Raw genomic sequence first — 23287 nt, forward strand, 5'->3', positions numbered from 1 at the left:
ATATTATTCATTGATATGATGAGTAAGAAATAAAAGTGGCTAATATACATATGGAAAGGTGTTACACCACTAGTAATCAGATAATTGTAAATTAGAGGTTATGCTGGGCTATCGAATTATTATATTTTTAATATGGGACAGTACCTTGGTGCTATTGAAGGTGTGGTGAAATTGGCACTCTCATACATTGTTGGCAGGAGTACACACTGGCACAACCTTTCTAGAGGCCAATTTAGTAAACAAAAATTTTAATATTAATATAGTCTTTGACTCAGCAATTCTAGTTGAATTTCGTCATAAGGAAATGTAATCAGAAAAATACAAAGATGCTTGTATATGCATGGTCACTGTAGTGTTGTTTATGATGACAAAAAATTAGAAATTACCTAAATGCCTACCAATAAAGAAATGCTTAATAAACTATGGTAGAGCTGTACACTGGGACTCTATGCACCCACTAAAAAGGATTAGATACATCTATTTGTGCTGTCATAGAAATATGTGCATGGTCCATATTGGATACCATTTTTATATTTAAAAAGCATATGCATAGAAAAAATATGGTTATATATCTTTATGGGTCTAACTTCTAAAAAGCAGCTTTACTGTGGTTTAATTTATATACCATAAAATTTCCCATTGTAAGTGTACAATCCAATGATTTTCAGTAAATGTATATTTTCAGTTGTGCAATCATCACCATAATCCAGCTTTAGAATTTTTTTTGTTATCTCCCCCAAATGTTTCCTCATGCTCATAGGCTTAACATTGCACAGTGTATAGGGTGGGGGTAAAGCTGGGAAGGGGGAAAGCAAGAGGAGAGAATGACAGCTTCCTTGTTTATTATTTTTGTATTATTTGAATTAATTTACAATAAGGATATAGTGTCACTTAATTTGAGAAAACAGTAAGGTTTTTCTATTTTGAAAAAAGTCAAAAAAAAAAAAAAAAAAAGAAAAGAAAAGGAAACAGATTTATATCCTTTGACCCAACTCTACTTCTGGTAATTTATTCCACGGAAATAATCAAACATGTGGAAAAGGATTTGTAAACAAAGGTATTTTTCAGTGTTTTATCTAAAACAGAGAAAAGTTGTAAGTAATCTAAATATCTCACAATGGAAGAAAATAATTACTAATCATACTGGAATATGAAAAGTACAGGATGTAAACCTTTATATGCAGTATAATTTTATCCCTGTAAACAAAAGAAGTTAATGCACAGCCAAAAAAATCCTGTTTAGAAATACTGTATGTAAAATCTAACCAATGGTTGTCTCTGGATGGTGGAATTATAGTACTTTTTATTCTTTGTGCATTTCTTCATTTTCCATAATGAGTATGTTACCTTTACATCTAGTGCCACCTACATAAATGAATGGGTTATGGTATTTTCACAGGTGTATACATTTGTCAAAACACATAAAACTGTTGATTTAAAAATATGTACAACTTATTGTATACCAATTATACCTCCATACAACTATTAGAAAAACAAGGGGATCTTGAGAAATAAAATCATCATAACCTTCTTACTGGAAGAGGGGTTTTGGTATGCCATTTTGGGGCTAGAGGCCCAAACGGTTAGGGAGGGGTATGTGATTATTTTATAGATAGTAACACAACTTTCCTCCAGATAACCTTCCTTCCTTCCTTCAAGGGATCTGCCTTCTCATTATACGCCAGGAATGTTGCTAGGTTCTTGGATACCAAAACGAGCAACAAATCACTGTCCCGAAACAGCTCTCTTCTGCAGGAGGAGGGGAAGGTAGGTCATCAAGGGCGGATTCCAGCTAACGCCCACATCGCCACACTAGGCAGTCTGTCACTACTGTTGTCCAAGGGGGCCGGAACCAGGTCAGGAAGTGAAGTTCTTAGCTCAGATGGAGTCACGAAGGGTGGCACCAGGGTGGTTACGACTGTGGAAGTGGCCAGAAGGGAGTGTCCGTGGTCACAACTTGAGAAGCGGGTTTAAGCAATTTTTACGTATCTATGCCTCTCTTACCTGTACACTTGTACCAACAGCAAGAACTAAAAGTGAGCCCTTGCCTGTTCATGCAGCATGCTAAGGGCCTACATGTACTGCCTCATTTATTCCTCGCCACAAGTCCTCCAGGTAGAGACTATTAGGGTCTGCATCTCACCATGGAGAAATTAAGGCTCCGAGAGGTTACCTCCCCAAGGTCACAGAGCTGGTAAGCTCTGGCTTCAGAGTTCCCAACCACAACACATAGTGCCCTCTCACAGTACTTTGGGACCCGTTAGAGAGAGAAAAGATCCACTTTCGGGCCCCAAGCGGCAGCTCGGCTTTCACTCTACAAATTTTCCAGCTCCAGAATGGGGGCAACATCCGCTAGCACAACCAAAAGGGTCGTGCCCACCGGGGAACTCCACCAGAGCGGTGGGCTGACAAGGATTTGGGGGCTTGCCGGGGCAAACCTTGAGCAACCGTCAAGGAGTGACGAGCACGGGCTCCCACATCACACCCCACTCCCGGCGCCAACTAGCCCCTGCAGGCCGCCAGCACACTGTGCTCAACGCGCGTGCGCGGGGCCAGAGGGGACGCCCCCGCGCGAGCGCGCAGTGAGCGGGCGCGCGGCGGGAGCGCGGGCGCGCTGCGGCGTCGGCGTCTACGCGCGCTCCAGGCCGAGGCTGTGTGGGCTGGGGAGGGAGCCAGGCGGCGGCGGCGCCTCAGAACCGAAGGGACGCGCGGGCCTCGCGCCGCGGGAGCAGACGGCTGTGGAGGAGACCTTGGGCTCGCGTCCGGAGGCGAGAGAGCTCGGCCTGTCGACTGCCCGCTTCAGGGGCCGCCGGCCGCGTCCCTCGCCCGGAGTGGCCGCCGCCCCAGGAGACTCGCCGTGACACGGGCCTAAGCCGCGGCGGCCGCGGACGTCCGGACCTCTCGGACCGGGTCGGGTCGGGGCGAGCGTCCGGGCAGGTGCCGCCCCCTGAGGGCCGGCCGGGCGCGCGGCGCCTACCCGCGCGGCCCGCGGGCCGGGCTCGGCAGAGGGGCCGCCCGCGCAGCACCCCCCACCGCCCCCCCCTCCCGCCCGCGGGCCGGAGCCCGAGTAGCGCGCCCCGCCCTCCCCGGGCACGGCCCGGCCGGAGCGGCGGGAGCCGGGAAAGCCCGCGCCCGCCGCCGCCCGCCGGGCTCGCGCGGCGAGGAGGGAGGAGAAACTTTGCTTTTTATTGTTGCTTTTCGTGCTTAAGTGCGAGGAACTCTGCCGGGAGGAAAAATGTCCTTCTTCAATTTCCGTAAGATCTTCAAGTTGGGGAGCGAGAAGAAGAAGAAGCAGTACGAACATGTGAAGAGGGACCTGAACCCCGAGGAGTTTTGGGAAATTATAGGAGAACTGGGCGACGGAGCCTTTGGGAAAGTGTACAAGGTAAGAAGGAGAAAACGGGAAGTTGCACTTACTTGTAAGACAAAACAGCCGCCGGTGCGGAGTGGCACGAGGAGTTCTCGCTCCCCTTGTCCCTTCCCTGCCTCTTGCCCCTTCTTTCTGACTTCGTCAAGGTGCGTTAGAACTTTATTTGGGTTTATCATCCAAGGAGTAGCTAAGACAGTGGAGCGTAAGGTTGAACAAAATGGGGCCTGCATGTAGCTCAAAGAGAGATTGCTAAAGGGAGGCCGGGTTGCAGAGGCTCCTCTGTCAAACTTTAAAGGAAATGAGGTGTTCCTTAATTTAAAGGAGGGGTCTGCCGATAGCCCTCAAGTGTTTTAAAATCAGACACTCAGTGTGCTTTTCAGTGGACTTATGTTTGTTTACGAGCTGTTTGCGTTCGTTTAGGTATGCTTGTGCCGAAGCAGTTCCCTCTTTAGGATCCAGGGCTTGTGTCTGGTTTTATCTGTCGCTAGTAAGTACATAACCCATCTTCTGAGATGAGAGCAAAGTGCTCCTTGCAGGCTAGTCTTCAGTTGGTTGCTTGACAACATGCTATAAAATGGAATGGAATTTCTGATAGAACAGAAATTTTCCAGAAGGAAGCCTGCATCTGGTACTGGTTTCTAAACATAATTACAGCAAGCGTGGAGTAGAAGTCACTACCAGCGCCTAAAAAATTTAAAAAATACGTACACACCCATCTTTTAATATATATATATTTATTTCCATAGAAAGAGTTTTGATGTTGCAACGTGAAGGCATTAATGTTAACTGTTATTTCATAAGCAGTATATGAATGATGTCACTGGAATATTTTCATCCTGAAGGGTGAGGTTTTTATGAGACACAGTTCAGGAGGAAGGACCCACAGGGTTGCCTAGAAGTGAAGCCATAAATAACTGACGTTTACACAGGACTTTGTAGTTTTCAAGGCACTTTCTCATAATTTGGCCCCGGCCAAAGGCCTGTGAGGTAGGCAGGTCAGTGGTATCTACATTTCACAGATGCGGACACTGAAACTCAGAAATGTTTCTAAGTCACCCCAGTCAGTCTAGATTTGAACTCCAAATTCTGGCCCTGTGCTTACTGCTGGTTCTCACTTTAATGTCCATTGGTAGAAATGATAGTATTTTTCTCCTTTGTAAGCACCATCATACTTTTGCCTTTGCCCTGCCTCACGTGCATCTCACAGCTCCCAATCCTTCCCATTTTCCACTCAGGCTGAAACAGCCACTCCTCTCTCTGTGCTTTCAAAACACATTGTCACATGGCTGCTGTAGCATTTGTTACATATTATAGTTAATGATAAGAACAGGCCCAAGATTGTGACACACAGTTGGGTTCATCTGTTGCCCTAGCTCATAGTGCATCTCTCTGTGCTAATTTGTTGAATTGAAAGAATGTATGTTACCTGCATGTGAGTTCTGTGGAAGCTATCATACTCTGGGAAAGTTGGCGAAATAAACGTGCGGGTTTGTGTGGAGGGTAGAATATGGGCTGCAGCAAGAGCTCACAGCACAGTGTGAGATACTTAGAGTACAATGTAAGAGCTTTTAGTGCTGTGGGAAGATCACTCTTGGGAGTCAGGAATTGGGTTGTAGTGCTGGCTGTCACAAACCAGCTTTGTGGTCTTGCACCTTCCTTTTCTTGGCTGGAGAATCATGGACATCCCTAAATGTTTGTTTAGCTTCCTTCACTTCGTTAACATTACTGTGAGTATGCAGTTACCTAAGGCAAAAATAAATCTTCAAGGCACCTGGAATGCAGTAGTTGGAAGGTGGTAGGTGATTATGAACAGTTTTCATGGTATAAATGTTTTATCAAGTAGAAACAGTGTAGTATTAAGACCCTGGCTTCGGAGTTGGACTGTATCTGGGCTCTCTCAAGTAGCAGCCTGTGACCTTGGACAAGTTACTCAACCTTTCCATGTCTCACTTTTCTCATAAGACTTGCTCCTCAGTCTGTTGAGAATTAAAGGACTAAATGTAAGGCATATGGGAAGGGCTCAGCAAGTGGTAGGAATTACTATTATGTTTAGAACTCAGAAGCAAGATACGGTTTGGGACAGGAAAAGAGGCCTATGAAGATACTAAACCATTTTCTTGTTTTCCCAGGGCACAGACAGATTGTGGGGACATACTCATAATGCTCAGTGATTTAATTCTTTAATGACACTTTCTGCAAAATGCAACACATCTTCCTATAATGAAACATCAATTGAAAGTTTTCTGAAAAATAAGCAACTTACTCTATATAGTTGAACACTGTAAAATTGTGTCAAAGGTAATATTTGTGGGCTTGATGACTATTTTAGTGTGACATTTGAAGAACGTGAGTTCTTTGCATTTTACTTTTTCATTTCACAATTCTGTGCTTCTGAGGAATGAGCTCTGAGATTTTATTTTAAAAGAAAATTTAAAATTTAAACTTACCTGGCCTGTTGTGCAACTTTTTCCGAAAAACTTTTGTTTTCCAAGATCTCTAGAAATTCTAAATCTATATATTTCCTCTGTGTGGAGGAATAAGCTATCAAAGCTTTATATCATACACTCAGTAGTATGCGGTAGAAAACTTTCAAAAATTGATTCAAACTATCATTTGCTTGTAAAAATTAGTAACTGTCACCAAGAATAAATGGTAAATAGGTAATCATCTTGTGTATATAATTTAGTTTATTTGAAACATTTTTTTCTATCATATAGTTGTATTCCTTCCATTCAGTTCAGCACTATATAACTGTAACAGTTACTTTCTTGTCTGAAAAATCTTCACTATTTTAAACTTATTTTCGCTTTTTAATGTGGTATTGACATATAAACAAAGTTATATAATGTCACAATTTTTTATGTTTGGATTTTTGTTGCTTTTAACAGAAAAAAAAATGACATAAAGTTACGTATTAAATGGAAGCTGAATTCCTGACCATGTGCTGGATGAGTGATTCTTTTTATGGCTCTGATGGGCAAGTGCCTTTTTAAAAAAATAGTGAAATACATATGTGCTGTTCATTTTTATCGCTTAGACCTGTAGTTTATTTCCATTCTCAGAAATAGAAGTAGAATTGGGTTATAGAGTAGCATATCTTTAATTTCACTAGTGATACCAAACTATATCAATTTACGTTCCCACTAGGAACGTTTAAGAAGTTTCTTTCTTTGTATTTTTGCCTACAGTTGGTGTTGTCAGAATTTTTAATTTTTGACAATCCAATGTTATGTTTTTCATTATTGTTTTAATTCATCTTTCACTATTAATAAGTAATTCTTTTCATAGGTTTATTGGTAATTTGGATTTCTTCTTTTGTGTTCATGTTTTTTCATGTTCCTATCGGATATCCTTTTATTGTTTATTTGTAGTATATTCTGGATTTTAACCATTTGCTGGTTATAGTTATTGCAGATACATTCTTATTCTCTGGCTTGTCTTTTCAGTTTCTTTATGGTATCTTTTTATGAACAGGAAGTTCTTGATTTTAGTGTGATGTAATTTGTCAATTTTTTTCTTTTCAGTTAATACTTTTTGTATTATGTTTAGGAAATTATTTCCTAACCTGAGATCATGAAGATAACCACTTGTATTATCTTCTAAAAGGTTTATAGTTTTGCCTTTGACAGTTAGGTATACAACCCGCCTGGAATAGGTTTTTGTAAATGGTTTGAGGTAGGGGTCCAATTTCATTTTTTTCCTCATCTGAACACCTAGTTATCCCACAACCCATTATTGGGGGTAAACCATCTTCTTACTGCTCTACAGGTTCCTGTCTATTATATAATGTATCTGTCAGTATGATCTTGATTGTCTTCATTGATGTGTTTCTGTTTCTGTACCAATATCTCACCATCTTCAGTAGGAAAGCGTTAAAATAAATTTATGCTAGAGTACAGCTTCCTCATGTTCTTCATCAACAGTGTCTAGTATATTCTTGGCTCTTGGTGCTTATATGGATATTGTAGAATTAGCATAAGTTCCACAAAATTCTACTGTGGGTTTTTTTTTTTTTTGAGGGATGATTTTGAAATCAATTTTGAAAAAATGAACATCTCTATGATATTGAGGCTTCCTATCTGTGCATATGTTTTCTCTCTAGGTCTTCTTCAGTATCTCTCAATAATAGGTTATAAATTTTCTCCCTAGAAGTCTTGGGAGCTCAAACTACTTCAACAGTGTCTTAAATGTTTTGTTTTTCCTATTGGAGTTTCCTCCTTGATTTGGTTGTATACAATCATCAGTAAGTCTTCTGAGAAAGGATCCACGAAAGGTACATTTTTTAAAATGTTGGCTGTTTGAATATATCTTTATTATAATGTCATACTTGATGTATAGTTTGGTTATAGAATTCTAGTTCAAAAATAAGGGTTTTTTAGAATTTTAAGGACTTTTTCTCATTCATTCCCTTTTATCTTCAAGCGCTGATGTTAAAAGTCCCATACCATTTTGTTTAGTGATTCTTTGCGATCTTTTTCTTTTCATCGTTTTTAAGATTCTCTTTTTATTCTGTTTATGGTGATGTACTTTGATATAGGTTCTTTTCCCCCTTTCATCTTGCTGGCCTCTTGGTTAGTTCTTTCAATCCAAAAACCTGTATTCTGTGATCCTGTGACTTTTTTTTTAATGTTTATTTTTGAGAGAGAGAGACAGACAGACAGACAGACAGAACACAAATGGAGGAGGGGCAGAGAGAGAGAGGGAGACACAGAATCCAAAGCAGGCTCCAGGCTCCAAGCTGTCAGCACAGAGCCGAACGCGGAGCTTGAACTCACGGACTGTGAGATCATGACCTGAGCTGAAGTCAGAGGCTTAACTGACTGAGCCACCCAAGTGCCCCAAGTCCTGTGACATTTTTATGTGTAATTTATTTGAACTACCCCTCTAGGTAGTGGTTCTTGCTATGGTCTCAGGATTTCCGTTGTTTCTAAATTCAGTAGGTACTTATATTTGTATTCTCAGGGGCATTTGAGACACTTGACCAATTCTTTATTTTTTATTTATTTATTTATTTTTAATTATTCCTTTTTTTTTTTTTTAATGTTTATTTATATTTGAGACAGAGACAGCATGAACGGGGGAGGGTCAGAGAGAGAGAGGGAGACACAGAATCTGAAACAGGCTCCAGGATCTGAGCTGTCAGCACAGAGCCCGACGCGGGGCTCGAACTCACGAACCGTGAGATCATGACCTGAGCCAAAGTCGGCCGCTTAACCGACTGAGCCACCCAGGCGCCCCTTGACCAATTCTTTAAAAACCTCAACTTTTGGTTTTTAGATCACCACATTCTTGATATTTTTCCCACTGTGTCTCTACTCCTCAGACGCTTTTGCTGGCTCTTCTTTCTCTTTCTGACTTTTAAGTGTTGGGATTTCACAGGACTTGGGTGTAGGTCCCCTTCTCTTTTTCTTTTCCTATGAGAATCCATCTTCTCCTATGGCTTCAATTACCATCTAAATGCAATTTATGTCTCTACCCCAAGGCCTCCCTTTTGAACTCCTGACCCATGCAGCCAAGTATCTGTTAGAGATTTCCACTTAGATATCTCATAGTTTTCTTAAACAACAAGTCCAAAACATGAACTAATTGAACTCGTGATGTCAGCTCTGTATTTGCTTCTTTTATGTTTTCCATTCAGTAATTGGCATCTCTGTCTACCAGTTGCACAGACCAGAGACCTGAGGTCATTCTTAACACCTCCTTCTTCCTTACCTACCAAACCCAATTAATCACCAAGGCTTGTTAATTCTATCTATTAAATATTTCTTGGGGCGCCTGGGTGGCTCAGTCACTTGATGTGACTGACTCTTGTGTCTGACTCTTGATATTTGCTTAGGTCATGATTTCATGGTTATGAGATCGAGCCCCATGTCAGGCTAGTGCCTAGCATGGAACTGCTTGGAGTTCTCCCCCTCTCTCTCTACCCTAGCTGGCACATGCTCTCTCTCTCAAAATAAATAAACTGAAAAAAATATTTTAAAATATTTCTTGAATCTGTCTCTTTCCTTCATTGTCATAATACTAGTCAAAACTGCCACTACCTAGACTTTTGCAAGTTATTGGTTTGTTTCAGGCTTCATATATATGTAATCATACATGTGTTCTCTTGTGTCTGGCTTCTTTTGCTCCACAGTTTCATTTTTTTTTTTTTTTGTATAGGTACCCATTTGTACCAGCACCATTTACTGAAAAGACCATCCTTTCCTTACTGCTTTGTGGTGCCTGCATCATATATCAAATGTTCATATATACATAGTATGTATTTCTATGATGTTTATTATTTCTTTAGGACAAATTCATAGAAGAATTGCTAGGGCAAAATAAATGATCATTTATCAATGGTTACTGTGAAATTATCCTAGAAAGGTTGTGCAAATTTATTTTTCAATTTTTAATCACACAAAGAATTTCTATTTATTGTAAAAATTAACTTATTAGAAATAAAGTTAGTTTTCTTTGACCATTACTCCAATTATTGTTCCTTCCATTATCTCCCTAGTTGTACCTATTATTATCTGTTTCATGTACATGTTTCCATATTTTTTTATGTACTTATGTAGATGTACATAGGTTCTACCTACTTAGACAACCCAACAGTTGGTCTTTTTCTGTGCCTTTGTTCCTTAACTTGAATTCAGTGTTAGCCCTTATCTTTAAAAAAAAGTATTTACTTTTTCAGTAGGCAAAAGAGTATCAGTTTATTTCATTTTCCAATTTTTTTGATTTTACACATTTTTAAAATCTATCCATATTCTAATAGAGTTTGTTGATTTGTAAATATTTTTTATGTACTATGGAAATGAACACTTTATCATAGATGCTGCAGTGTATAGTTACCTTAGTTTATGGTGCTTTAAAAAATTTTTTTTATATTTATTTATTTTTGAGAGTGCGCGAGTGGGGAAAGGACACAGAAAGAGAGACAGACTCAAGCAGGCTCCAAGCTCTGAGCTGTCAGAGCAGCACCCCATGCAGGGCTCAAACTCACGAACCATGAGATCATGACCTGAGCCAAAGTCGGATGCTAAACCAACTGAGCCACCCAGGCACCCCTTTTTGATATAAAGATGTATTCTTTTCCTTATTCTACAAAACCTGTCAATATGATACTTTTTTTTTCTTTTTGCTTTCGTGCTTAGAAAAACCTTCCCTACCCAGAAATTAGATAAATGTTTATCTATATATTCTTCTAGACTTCTTGATAGTTCAGTTATAAGGAATTTTACTTTTTGTTTATCTGAAATTTAATTTTCTCTGTGGATTGATATGAGGCTCTCTTTCTACCCAAAAAACTAATAATGTAATCATTTCCAGAAATTTAAATTCTATTATTTTGAAAATATAGCAAAGTATAAAAAATACATAAAAATAATTCTACCATCCAGATAACTTTTGTTAGCGATTTTTTAAAAACTCAAGAGGGCATTAATATGGTTAGATTTTTGAGCACTATAAAAAATGATAAAATTGAAAAATAAAAGACTTCCCACCAGTTCTTTTTCCCAAATGGGAAAGAATTGTCAAATGGGTTTGTTACTGGTAGTTATATTCATATCATAATTCTGGAACTACTTTTGTATATATCATAGGAATATTATAGGATAGAGCAAATGAGTTGTTATGTTGATTGTTTTGCAAATATTTATTTATTTTTGAAAGAGAGAGTGCAAGCAGGGGAGGAGCAGAGAGAAACAGAGGGGCAGAGAATCTGAGGCAGGCTTCAGGCCCTGAGCTCTGAAGCAGGCTCTGAGCTGTTAGTGCACGTGGGGCTTGAACTCATGAACCGTGAGATCATGACCTGAGCTGAAGTCAGATGCTTAACTGATCAAATCACCCAGGTGCCCCAGTATATTGATGTTTTAGAAATTAGGGTTGAAATTCTGGGAAAAAGGAGTTAGAAACTTGGAAAGGAGAAAAGATAAGAAAGAACCCTGTGATGTTGATTTTTGAATTGGAAGTTTCAGTTTGAACTTGAGATAGTATACACACACACACACACACACACACACACACACACGCACACACACACACACATATATTCCTGTTTTCCCTGAAATGGCCTAGAAATAATTATATTATAACTAGCATTCCCAGCTCTTGGCTTCTAAATACCATTCCACAGTAAAAAGAACCAGGGCTCATTGAAATGGCTAATCCAGGTCTGGGGTAGGGAAGTACAGAAATAATTGAAAAGTGAAAGCTTTCCCACTAGTCCTTTTTTTCCCAAAGGAGCCTGGAATATCTTATACCAGAAAGCAAGGACATGCTCAAAAATTAACGGAGACATGCCAAATGTTCAGGGTAGTTTGAGCAAATCTATCAATGATAAAATAACAACTTAATAGAATAATGGTAGTTAATATATAAAGATTGATAAGATTGGAAAAACCACTATTTTGCAACCACACTATAATAATTTAGGCAAAGATTATTGACAGATGCTAAGATTATTGTGTGAAAAGTTTTGGAGGAGCAGGATTTATATACATGGTTTGAAATTATCACCCTTTAAAGGTACTTTTTACAGTAGAGAGATGTGATGGATACTGACTTAAGTGATCAAATCTAAGGTTAATCACCAGTAATAGGACAAAGTGTCATTACGTGTCTTCTAATGTAATTTGATGAGAAATATATAATCACCTAATGCAGTATTCTTGTCAAAAATAGTTAACTTGAATCTAATATGAAGAATAATCAGACAAATCCAGATAGTGGGACATTCTACAAATAAATGGTTTGGGTTTTTTAAATGTAAGCAATGAAAGATTTTTCAAAGACATTTGAGGAAATTTAAATATGGAGTATATATTAGGTATATCAATATTAAATTCTTTTGGCATGATAATTGTAGTTATGTTGGAAAACGTCTTTGTTCTTGGTGGACATATGCTGAAGTTTTGGGAAGTGGAATGTAGCTTACTTCCAGATGGTGTAAGTAAAAAAGGAATGCCTGTATGTGTGTGCTTGTGTGTACATATCTATATGTAAAATGTATGTGTATGTATGCTTTGTGTGAGAATGAGAGTACCAAATGTGACAAAATGTTAACAATTGGTGACTCTTGGTGAGGTGTATAGGTATATGAATGTTTACTGTTCAGTTCATTCATTTTCTCTGTAGGTTTGAATTTTTTAAAATAAAGTGAAGGGTCATATTTTATCGTTTAAAAATTTTTAATTGACATACATTATATTAGTTTCAGGTGTACAACACAATCACTATATGTGTATATGTTGAAAGTAATCACAGTAAGTCTAGTTAAGATTTGTCACCTTACAGTTACAAAAAAACATTTCTTGTGATGAGAACTTTAAAAATATTTTTGTCATGTTTATTTATTTTTTTAGAGAGAGAAAGGGAGGGAGGGAGGAAGGGGCAAAGACAGAGAATCCCAACCAGGCTTGTGCTGTCAGTGAGGAGCCAATGCAGGGCTCAGATCCACACACCATGAGATCATGACCCAAGCTGAAATCAAGAGTCAGACGTTCAACCAGCTGAGCCACCCAGGTGCCCCAATGGTGTATTACATGTTTAAAAGTTGTTCTGTGCTGACAGCTCAGAGCCTGAAACCTGCTTCACATTGTGTGTCTCCCTCTCTCTCTCTCTCTCTCTCTGCCCCTCCCCCTCCCTCCCTCCCTTCCTTCCTCCCTCCCTCCCTTCCTCTCTCTCTCTCTCTCTCCCTCCCTCTCTCTTCCCTTCAAAAAAAATTAATACGAATGTTAAAAGTTGCTAAGAGACTAGATCTTAAAAGTTGTCATCACAGGGGTGCCTGGGTGGCTCAGTTGGTTGAGCATCCCCACTCTTGGTTTCGGCTCGTGTCACGATGTCATGGTTTATGAGTTTGAGCCCCGTGTCTTCTCTTTGTTGACAGCATGAGCTTGCTTGGGATTTCCCTCCCTCTCTCTCTCTCTCTCTCTCTCTCTTTCTCTCTCTCTACCCCTTCCCCACTGAATGTTCACTCTTTCTGTCTCTCTGAAAATAAATAAGTAAACTTATAATACAGCATTGTTAATTCTAGTCACCATGCTGTACATTATATCCATGTAACTTATTATTTTATAACTGGTAATTTGGTACTTTTGACCTCCTTCCCCCATTTCTCCTACCCTTACCCCCTGCCTCTGGCAACCACCTGTCTGTTGTCTGTATCTGTGAGCTTGGTTTTTTGTTTGTGTTTTTAGATTCCACATATCAGTGAGATCATATGGTATTTGTCTTTATCTATCTGACTTTTTTCACTTAGCATAATGCCTTCAAGTTCCAACCATGTTGTTACAAATGGACCCACATAACCTGGGTCATACTTTTAAATACTCTTCTGCACCATTACTTTATTTCACTTAACAGTTTCCCTTTTCACATTTTCTTTCTCCCTCCATATATTCATTTTTTCTCTCTCTTTTTCTATGAAAGGAGAAAGAAAGTCTCCTTTCAGTCAAGTAATTATTTTTATATCATGCTGTTAAAGTTATTTGGCATTTATTAAATATTATGCTTTCTACTCAATACCACATGAAGTCTAAATTCCTAGCACATAGACATTTATGTTTTAAAGAGGTAACTGAGACTTAGGATTGTAAAAATAACTTTAACATGCTGGCTTTTCTTTTTTCTTTCCTTGTAAAATTCATGGTGAGTTCCTTACCTTAACACCATGCATTTTAGTCCTTTATAATTTTAGATTTCAGAATATTTGTGTGGAAGTTATCATCCCTAATATATAAAAACCTTTATTTTTCTTGAAATAAGTGAGAAGACTGTGTGATCTGAGAAGTGGTGAAACATTTTGGAAAGTGCAGATTTAGCCAATGTTATCTTATTATTGACATCATTTTGTTGGTGGTTATCTTGACCGATCAAAGACTAAGTTTTGAATAAATAACCAGAACATGGGATGCTTGAGTGGCTCAGTCGGTTAAGCATCTGATTCTTGATTTCAGCTCAGGTCATGATCTCAAAGTTTGTGAGTTTGAGCCCCACATGGGGCTCTGTGCTGACACTGTGGAGTATCCTTGGTATCTCTCTCCCTTTCTCTCTGCCCCTCTTCTGCTTGCATGCATTTGCTTGCTCTCTCTCAAAATAAGTAAATTAACTTTAAACAAAAATAACCAGAACAATATAAATAAAATGGTGTTTTGAAATATAAAGAGAATATAAGGTGTATTCCTTTCACTTTTGCAGAATTGAGAAAATGACATTAAAATGGTTTTTTGAGAAAGGATTTCTGTAATATTTTACAGAAATTATGGAAAGCGCATGTACAGTCAGTACTCATTATTTGCAGATTCTCTATTTGTGAATTTGTCTGTTGTTAAAATATATTTGTAGCCCCAAAGTCTGTACTCAGTGCTTTCAGTCATTTGCATGTATGTGCAGAGCTGCAGAGAGTGAGTGTGCACATTCCCAGCTGAGATGTAACAGAGTGACGCTCTGCCTTCTTGTTTCAGCTCTCACACAGCTTTGACCGGAAGATGAGAGACAGTAGAGGGCAGTGCAGTGTAGTGTAAGAAGTCTGGCTTTGGTCCCATTTGGATGGGATTTGAATTGTAACTGTACACCTATTTTGGGGCTGCCTCAAGCAAGGCACTTCTGAATGTTGTTTTCTCCTTTGTAAAATAAAGAGGATGGAATCTCCCAGGATGAATTATTTTTAGGATATAAGGTTATAATCTATATCAGATATGTTTGTTTGTGTACATATTTCTCCTAGGAGCAATGGGTCAGTATTTGCTAACAGTGTTCATACCCATAACTACTTTACGTCTATAGCGACTTTAGAGAACATAACTACCACAAATAATGGAAATCAACTGGATGTCTTTACTAAGTGATGTTGAATAATTTTACTTATTTGACACTTGTTCCTATCAAAATCTTACCAGGACTCTGAAGAGATCACTAGAATTAGCCTATAATCGGAAACAGGTAGGAAACAGGTAGCAGTAGTATCAAAAGTCAAACCGTATGTTTTCTTCAGTGCTGTTTCCTCTCTTCTCACTTAACAGTTCTTTGGAACTCTAGATATTTATTACCTAGATACTTCATACTACTCTGTTCCTTCATTCTCTCGTCTGTCACCCTGATCAATTTTAGAAGGATTATGCCAACTATTACATTATTGTTTTTCAGCTCCAAACACACCCTTCTCTGCCCTGCTTTGTAATACTATTGTGAGATTCTGCAGAACTCATTTCTACCTTGCCAGATGCTCACTTTTAGGTTTCACAAGTACAGGGTGCTAGAGGGAGGCTGCAAGGTGGAGGAGGAAGAAGGGACTCGCTCGCGCCTTTCTCTCTGTTTCTTGAGGGCTCCCTGTCTGCTTTTCTGTTAGTGTGACCACCATTCTGGTGGAGTTCTTCATCCTAGCAACAGCAGTTTCTCTAGATAGCAGCAGTTGAATCCAGTTAATAGTTTTTCCAGTACTCAAGAGCTGGCCTCATCATAACCCTTCATAACACCAGCTGCAGTTGGCTAGCCCCCCTTCCTCAAAAGGTACCCCAGTCCCATAGGACCCCTCTTCCAAAATCAGAGAGGTTGACACCAGCTGAGCAGCACTCTCCTCAGGGATCTGAGTTTCAGCTGTTTAGAACCTTCCCTGCAAGCCTCTGGGTTTTAATAAATCCAGTCTCTTACCTTGACTCTAGTCCTGTGGGTGGTAGCTTTCCGCTGTAGTTGTTACATCTCATTTTTCTCATTCTTTATCTTTTTAGTTGTCTACATATCAACATAGTTAATAATGACATTCTCTATTAAAATATATTGATTTCTTCCTGTGGTGGGGCCTTTTCTGATACAAAGATTAAATAAGTTAATAAGTGGAGAGTGCAGAGAGCAATGTTTGGTGCAAGGTAATTACTCAGGGAATAATATCATCTAAAGCTTAATGGATATTATTATATAGACTATCATACTTGGAAGAATTTGAGATTTTTATAACCTGTTTCTTTGCAAAACACTAAAATTTCCAGTTTAACTACATAGCTCAAAAAACATAATCATTGAATTTATTAATCTTGATATGCTTGTCATCTTCTCGTGAGGTCTAACTTAACTACCCTATTTAAATTGTAACTTCTTCCCTGTGTACCTGCCCACTCAGCCATCTCCTCATCTTTCTTATTACCTTATTTTTTCCGTAGTATAATTACTAATATATTCTTTATTTCCCCATTGACTATCCTCTCCCCACAGTTATAAGTATCATGAGGGCAGAGAGATTTTTGTATATTCTTTATATTGTCCGTATCTGGAACAGTACCTGACATAGAAGGCATTCAATAAGTATTTATTGAAAGAATGAATTGATTTTAGCAGATCAACTCTTGAGTACACTTTCAGTAGATCTTTATACTGTGTTTCTTTCCTACAACCATGTTTGTGGAATGTTGTGTTTGTGTTTCTACAGCTCTGACTAGTGTGTTGTATGTAGTTGATGTTTATGAACTATGATTTTGATTGTTTGGTTTTTGTATTTTGTTGTGGTTGTGTATCTTTATACACTGGACAGTTAGGGTCTTACCTCTTGGTAGGAGGAGGAATAAATACCTTTGAACTCTCAGCCTTTAGACAAATCATCCAAATCAGTAAATCACTCTCAGTGATCATTGAAGTGATTGAATTAATTTCTCTCTCTTTTTATTTTTTGTCTTTTAGATTCTTTTTAATTAATTAATTTGTTCATTTTTATTTTTTGGTCTTCCCCTTTTGATTGACTAACACTTCTGTGTTACTAAAAAAGTCATCTATATTTTCTGTGCTGGTGTTTCAGTTGCCAACTGAGAATTGTATTGAAATATATTTCTCATTACGTAAGTATGAAAGAGCTTTAGAAAATGTAGGAATATAGAAAGAAAATAAATGAAGGTTTAAAAATCACTTATATTCTTACCACTCAGGAAATAACCACTGTTAAAACAAGTGTAATATAAGAAGATATAGTTTTTACCCTGCTTCTTTTAGAACATGAAACCAGTTCAGGAAACTCATTGTTTTCCCTGCAGTCACTTACTTGTTTATATAATGTAGCCAGGCTTTATTCATGATCCATGAAAATAAAAACATACTGATTTTTAAGTGATCATGACTGATCTTTGAAAACTTTTTATCAGAAGTTATATTTTATTTATCTATTTATGAGAGAGGGAGGGAGAGAGAGAGAGAGAGAGAGAGAGAGCCAGGGAGGGGCACAGAGAGAAAGAGAAAGAATCTCAAGGAAGGACGTGGGGCTCGAACCCACGAACTGTGAGATCATGACCTGAGCTGAAATCAAGAGTTGGACACTTAACTGACCAAGCTACCCAGGCACCCCAGTTATATCTTCTTTAATATCTGGGTATTCATTATTTCACTATTAACATTTGTTTAGTTATTACATTAAATCTTTATATGAAGAATTTTTGTGCTTTTAGTTAGGTGAAGCTGTTTCTTTTTTTAACGTTTTATTTGTTCAAAGTATAGTTTCACACATTTACCAGTATTTATTTCAATTTTGATTTTCCGAGTTCTCTAGAACCAGATCCTGATGAGTAATCAAGTTATTTCCAAGCAATAATGTAAGAGACACTATATTTTCTTAAGTTTATTTATTTTGAGGGTGGGGGAGGGGCAGGGAGAGAGGGAGAGAGAACCCCAAGCAGGCTCAGCACTGATAGTGCCCCACTGTGGGGCTCAAACTCAGGAACCATGAGATCATGACCCAAGCTGAAGTCAAACTCTTAACTGACTGAGCCACCGCAGGCACCCTGACACACTTTATTTTCTAATGTTACTTTCATTTATTACTTATAGTAAACCAAGTGATACCTTGTTGGCTTAATTTTATCCAGAGGAATGGAATAATGAAATTTGTTACTATAAAGAAGTTTAGAGAGGCTCCTGGCTGGCTCATTTGGAAGAACATGTGGCCCTTGATCTTAGGATTGTGATTTCAAGCCCCATGTTAGGTATAGAGGTTACTTAAAACTTTAAAAAATTTTATTTCTTAAAAGAACTTTAAAGGTTATCTAGTATTATTTTTTCCATTCCATTTACAAGGCACATCTTTAAAATCTTAAAGGACATCAGTAGAAGCATGCAGAAGCAGGATGACTTTTAACCCCACGTGGTCTCCTAAGGGCTCATATATTATAGTGTTTCTGTTCAAGGACAGCTCCTCTGGTCTTTTTCCTCCCAAAGTATTACAGTAAAATAGTGAGAGAACGGCTTACCTCTCACTGGCTTGTTTCCTCTGGCTCAGAAGACGATGAATTCTAATTATCATTGGCTCCACTATAGTCTCTTTCTTTGAGAGACAAACTTGATACCATGTTTCACTAGTTGTGACAGACTTTTTTACTTTTTGACATCTTTGGAAGGGATATGTCTTTTATCCAAAGATGCCTTCGTATTTTTGTTGGCCAGGGTGGAAGTCGTGCTCTCTTTGTCATTGCCTGTGCATTGTGAACTTAGTTGTATCCCTAGTGTCATGTAGTTGCAGCCCCTTGATGTTTCAATCAGTAAACTATTTAAGTGCCTTTGGAAGAAAGAATGTGAGGACTGATTGTTATCTAAAAATCTTGTAGCACCTGTGTTAAGATCAAGACAGTATCAGTATTATAATTGGAAAACGGGAGTCTATGGTTTCAAAGAAAATTTTGGTGACACTAGTAGGGGAGCACTCTTTTAAGAAATGCTGCATCACCAAAGCTTTTAATGGCCAGAGAATGATGTCCTGTGGAAAAACACAGACATTAGATAACTGAGTGACAAAGTGTTTCAGAAGTGTTCAACTTAAATACCAAAAGGCATTTAATTTCTTACGTATGCACAAGGGGAATGGATACATATTAACCATCTTTGTCTGAATGTGTCCAAAAGAGCTCTTTAAAAAGGTATAAGAATTCAAAATGATAAAATCTTGTCATAGTTTAATTGGCAGATTTTCTTCCTTAGTGGAACATAAGATAGTGGTGCATCTTAAAAGGCATCCTAAATTTGACAAAATGTGGTAGATCAGACTATTCTTCTAGAGTGGTAGTGATGACCAGTATGAAGTTCTCTTTTTATCCAAAACATATTTTCTGAACCCTGAGCCTTAGGGTTATTTAATTACTTAAGTAGTAATTAGTATTACTTTTTACTTTTGTTTTTTCTTAAGTAAAACATAGCAACAATCTACTTAGGAAAATTACCATATACAGGCTGATACCTGCTTTATCTTTTCATCATCATTTCCAAGGTTAGATAATAGATCCCTAAGAAATCTCCCGTATACTGATACAATTTTTGGTACTTTATTGCATCTGTAAAAATAACCCATTCATTTAAAAAATTCAAACAGTATGAAAAATACAAAAAAAGTAAAAAATACTTGAAACTCCACCATTCTCACTGATGATGTCTCTCCAGATACTTCTTGTGCAGCTATTTGTATGTGAAAGTGGATGTATACTTTCTGTAAAATTGCTTACCTCTCATGTTTAGCAAGTTGTCTTTGTTCCATTCAGTGTTATATTATAGCTATTGTTACATCTGAAATATTAATTGATTAGTTATTGATTTTAATGGCTGCATAATTTTCCATTGTAGAACTGTGCTGAATTATTTAAGCAGGTTCCTGTTAATGGACATTTATGGTCATTCAGTTTTCTTTACTCTAAATAGTGTGTTGATGAATATTTTTGTGTATGCATATTTTTTATTTTATAAAATTATCTCCTTATGATAAATTCTTAAAAGTAGGATTTGGACATTATATATTGAAATTTTTATTAGTAGCTTTTAAAAGTTTGGTATTTTTTTAAAGGGTAATAGATGCAGTTTTGCTGAAGCAATGATAATATATAATATTGAAATGTCTTTTAAAAACCTACTTAGTATTTTAAGATCTGATTCCTAATTTTTAAACAAATGATCTTGGCTCCTGTAGCATACTTGGAAACCTTTCATTTATAATAAATGGAAGTGAGAAGTTATTCAACCAAAGAAAGAAAATGGAAGAGTTAAAGTACTAAGTACAAAGAAAAATATAGAAAATGGAAGGAAGGAAGGAAGGAAGGAAGGAAGGAAGGAAGGAAGGAAGAAAGAAAGAAAAAAAATGGAAAAGTTAATGTACTAAGTATAAAGAAAAATAAACTGATGGAAAGATAGGAAAACTGGAAAGGGTAATAGAATGATTCAGATAAAGAAAGGGCTTTGGAAACAGACCTAGATTTGAATCCTGATTTTGCCTCTTACTGCATGACCTTGGGGAAGCTTTTTGATTTCTCCAAGTTTGTATGTCTCCCTCTAAGGATAATAACATATCACATAGTTGGTGTGAGGATTAAATAATAGGAATAATTATAGCTAACATTATTGAATTCTTACTATCTGTGGCAGGCATTTTATTAAATGTTTATATGTATTTTTTCACTTGGCTAATACTTATCTTAATTTTCACAAACTTGTGCGATGTTAGTATGTTTTACTGATAAGGAAACTAAAAACAGAGATTTTTTTAAGTTGCCTCAGGCAACATAGTAAGTGGCAGAATCAGAATTTGAACTTTGTCTGACCAGTAGAGCCTGCAGTGTAAAACACTATTCTATGTGTATACAAAACACTTAGCACAGTGCATAGCATATGTGAGTTAATATACATGTTGAGGCTATCTTTTAAAAATAAGCATGTCAAGAGAATGAGAAGACAAGCCACTGACTGGGAGAAAATATTTGCAAAAACATATCTGATAAAGGATTGTTACTCAAAATATATAAATAACTCTTAAAACTGAGCAATTAGAAAATCAACAGTTTCATTAAAAACTGAGCCAAATATGGGGTCCCTGAGTGGCTCAGTCGGTTAAGTGTCCGACTTTGGCTCAGGTCATGATCTCATAGTTCATGAGTTTGAGCCCTGCATCATGCTACGTGCTGACAGCTAACACCTGGAGCCTGCTTCGGATTCTGTGTCTTCTTGTCTCTCTCTGTCCCTCCTTTCTCTCTCTCTCTCTCTCTCTCTCTCTCTCTCTCTCTCTCTCTCTCTCTCTCTCTCTCAAAAATAAATATTAAAAAAAATTTTTTTTAAAAATGAGCCAAGTATCTGGACAGACACCTCACTAGAGAAGGTGGCCAGTAAGCATATGAAAGGATGCTTATATTATTATATATTAGGAAATTGCAAATTAAAAAAGGAGAAACCACTGCATACCTTTAGAATGACAAAAAATTCATACTGACAACACCAAGTGCAGGCGAGCATGTGTGGAGCAACAGGAACTCTTGTTCATTGCTGGTGGGAATGCAAAATGGTACAGTTTGGCAATTTCATATAAAACTAAACAGAGTCTTACCGTATGATCTAGAAATTGTGTTCCTTGGTGTTTACCCAAAGAAGTTGAAAACTTAGGTCCACACAAAAACCTGCACATGGATGTTTATAGCAGCTTTATTCATAATTGCTAACACTTGGAAATATCCAAGATGCTTTCAGTGGATGAATGGATAAACAAACTGGCACATCTATATGTAATGGACTATTTAGTCCTAAAAAGAAATGAACTATTAAACCATGATAAGACATGAAGGAAATTTAAATGCATGTTACTAAGTGAAGGAAGCCAATCTGAAAAGGCTACATACTGTATGATTCCAGTTATGTGATAATTCTAGAAAAGCTAAACTGTGGATGCAGTGAAATGATCACTGGTTGATAGTGGTTAGGAAAAAGGGAGGGATGAATAACCTGAGCATAGAGGTTATTTAGAGCAGTGAAACCATTCTGTATGATATAATGGTAGATACATATACATTTGTCAAAACGCATAGAGTACACACTAAGAGTGAATCCTAATGTAAACGTGGTCTTTGGGGATGATGTGTCAATGAAGGTTCATCAGTTGTAACAAATGTACTACTGTGGGGCAGGATGTTGATAATGGGAGAGGCTGTGCATTTGTAGGGGCTGGGACTACATGAGAACACTCCAGCTTTGCTGTGAACCCAAAACTACTCTAAAAAGATAAAGTTTATTTTAAAAAGAAAATAAAATTTAAAAAGTCAAGTATACATTATAAGTGTGACACTTGTGATGCTTTCATTTTTAGGCTCAGAATAAAGAGACCAATGTTTTAGCTGCTGCAAAGGTGATTGACACGAAATCTGAAGAAGAACTTGAAGATTACATGGTTGAGATTGATATATTAGCATCTTGTGATCATCCAAATATAGTCAAACTTCTAGATGCCTTCTATTATGAGAACAATCTTTGGGTAACTATTTTCTATTGATATTATTATAAGAGCCAAAATGAGTTAATTGTCTGAAAGAGATTTCTAAGTTGTGGTAGTCTATTTTATGTATTATCTCTTCTGTTTTATTACTTATGTTACTTGAATGGGAGTTGATCTGATGAGAGGGTCATTAACAACATAATTATCCTAGCTTCAGCAGATGTTCAGATGAATATTTCAAATGTTTATTTCTGAGAGAGACAGAGAGACAGAGCACGGTCAGGGGAGGGGCAGGAGAAAGGGAGACACAGAATCCTAAGCAGGTTCCAGGCTCTGAGCTATCAGCACAGAGCCTGACGTGGGGCTGGAACCCACGAACTGTGAGATCATGACCTGAGCCGAAGTTGGACGCTTAACCAGCTGAACCACCCAGGCGCCCCTCAAACGAATATTTCAAATTGTACAGTATTTCATGATTGACATTGGACCCAAATGGAGAAACTTGGTTAAGAATATTAAATTTTCTAAATTATGAAATTAAATGAGTTTTCTTGTTTGTAATTTAAATTTAGGCATTTAAATTTTTTGGAAATTTGTTTTCTTAGAAATTGTTTTAAATTTCTTATCCTAAACTTTTTGTAAATCGTAATAAATTACAGAATACTTATTAGAAATATTAAATATTTATTTTCTATTCACCAGACTCACCTTTGAATAGTAGTAGC

At 37.6% G+C, this 23287-nt stretch overlaps 1 protein-coding gene across 2 annotated transcripts in view; it reads left to right on the top strand.

The window, feature by feature from the left end:
• The first annotated feature begins 3141 nt into the window (after window positions 1-3141).
• Window positions 3142-23287, top strand: part of SLK (STE20 like kinase) — a 55140-nt gene continuing 34994 nt past the window's right edge. For both annotated transcript variants that reach the window (XM_043597446.1, XM_043597447.1), the window contains exons 1-2: window positions 3142-3385; window positions 22437-22601. In XM_043597446.1, the coding sequence (XP_043453381.1) occupies window positions 3236-3385; window positions 22437-22601 (315 nt within the window). In that variant the 5' untranslated portion in view covers window positions 3142-3235. The remainder of the gene's footprint in view (window positions 3386-22436; window positions 22602-23287) is intronic.

Source organism: Prionailurus bengalensis, chromosome D2 (assembly GCF_016509475.1).
Source record: "Prionailurus bengalensis isolate Pbe53 chromosome D2, Fcat_Pben_1.1_paternal_pri, whole genome shotgun sequence".
Classification (NCBI taxonomy): domain Eukaryota; kingdom Metazoa; phylum Chordata; class Mammalia; order Carnivora; family Felidae; genus Prionailurus; species Prionailurus bengalensis.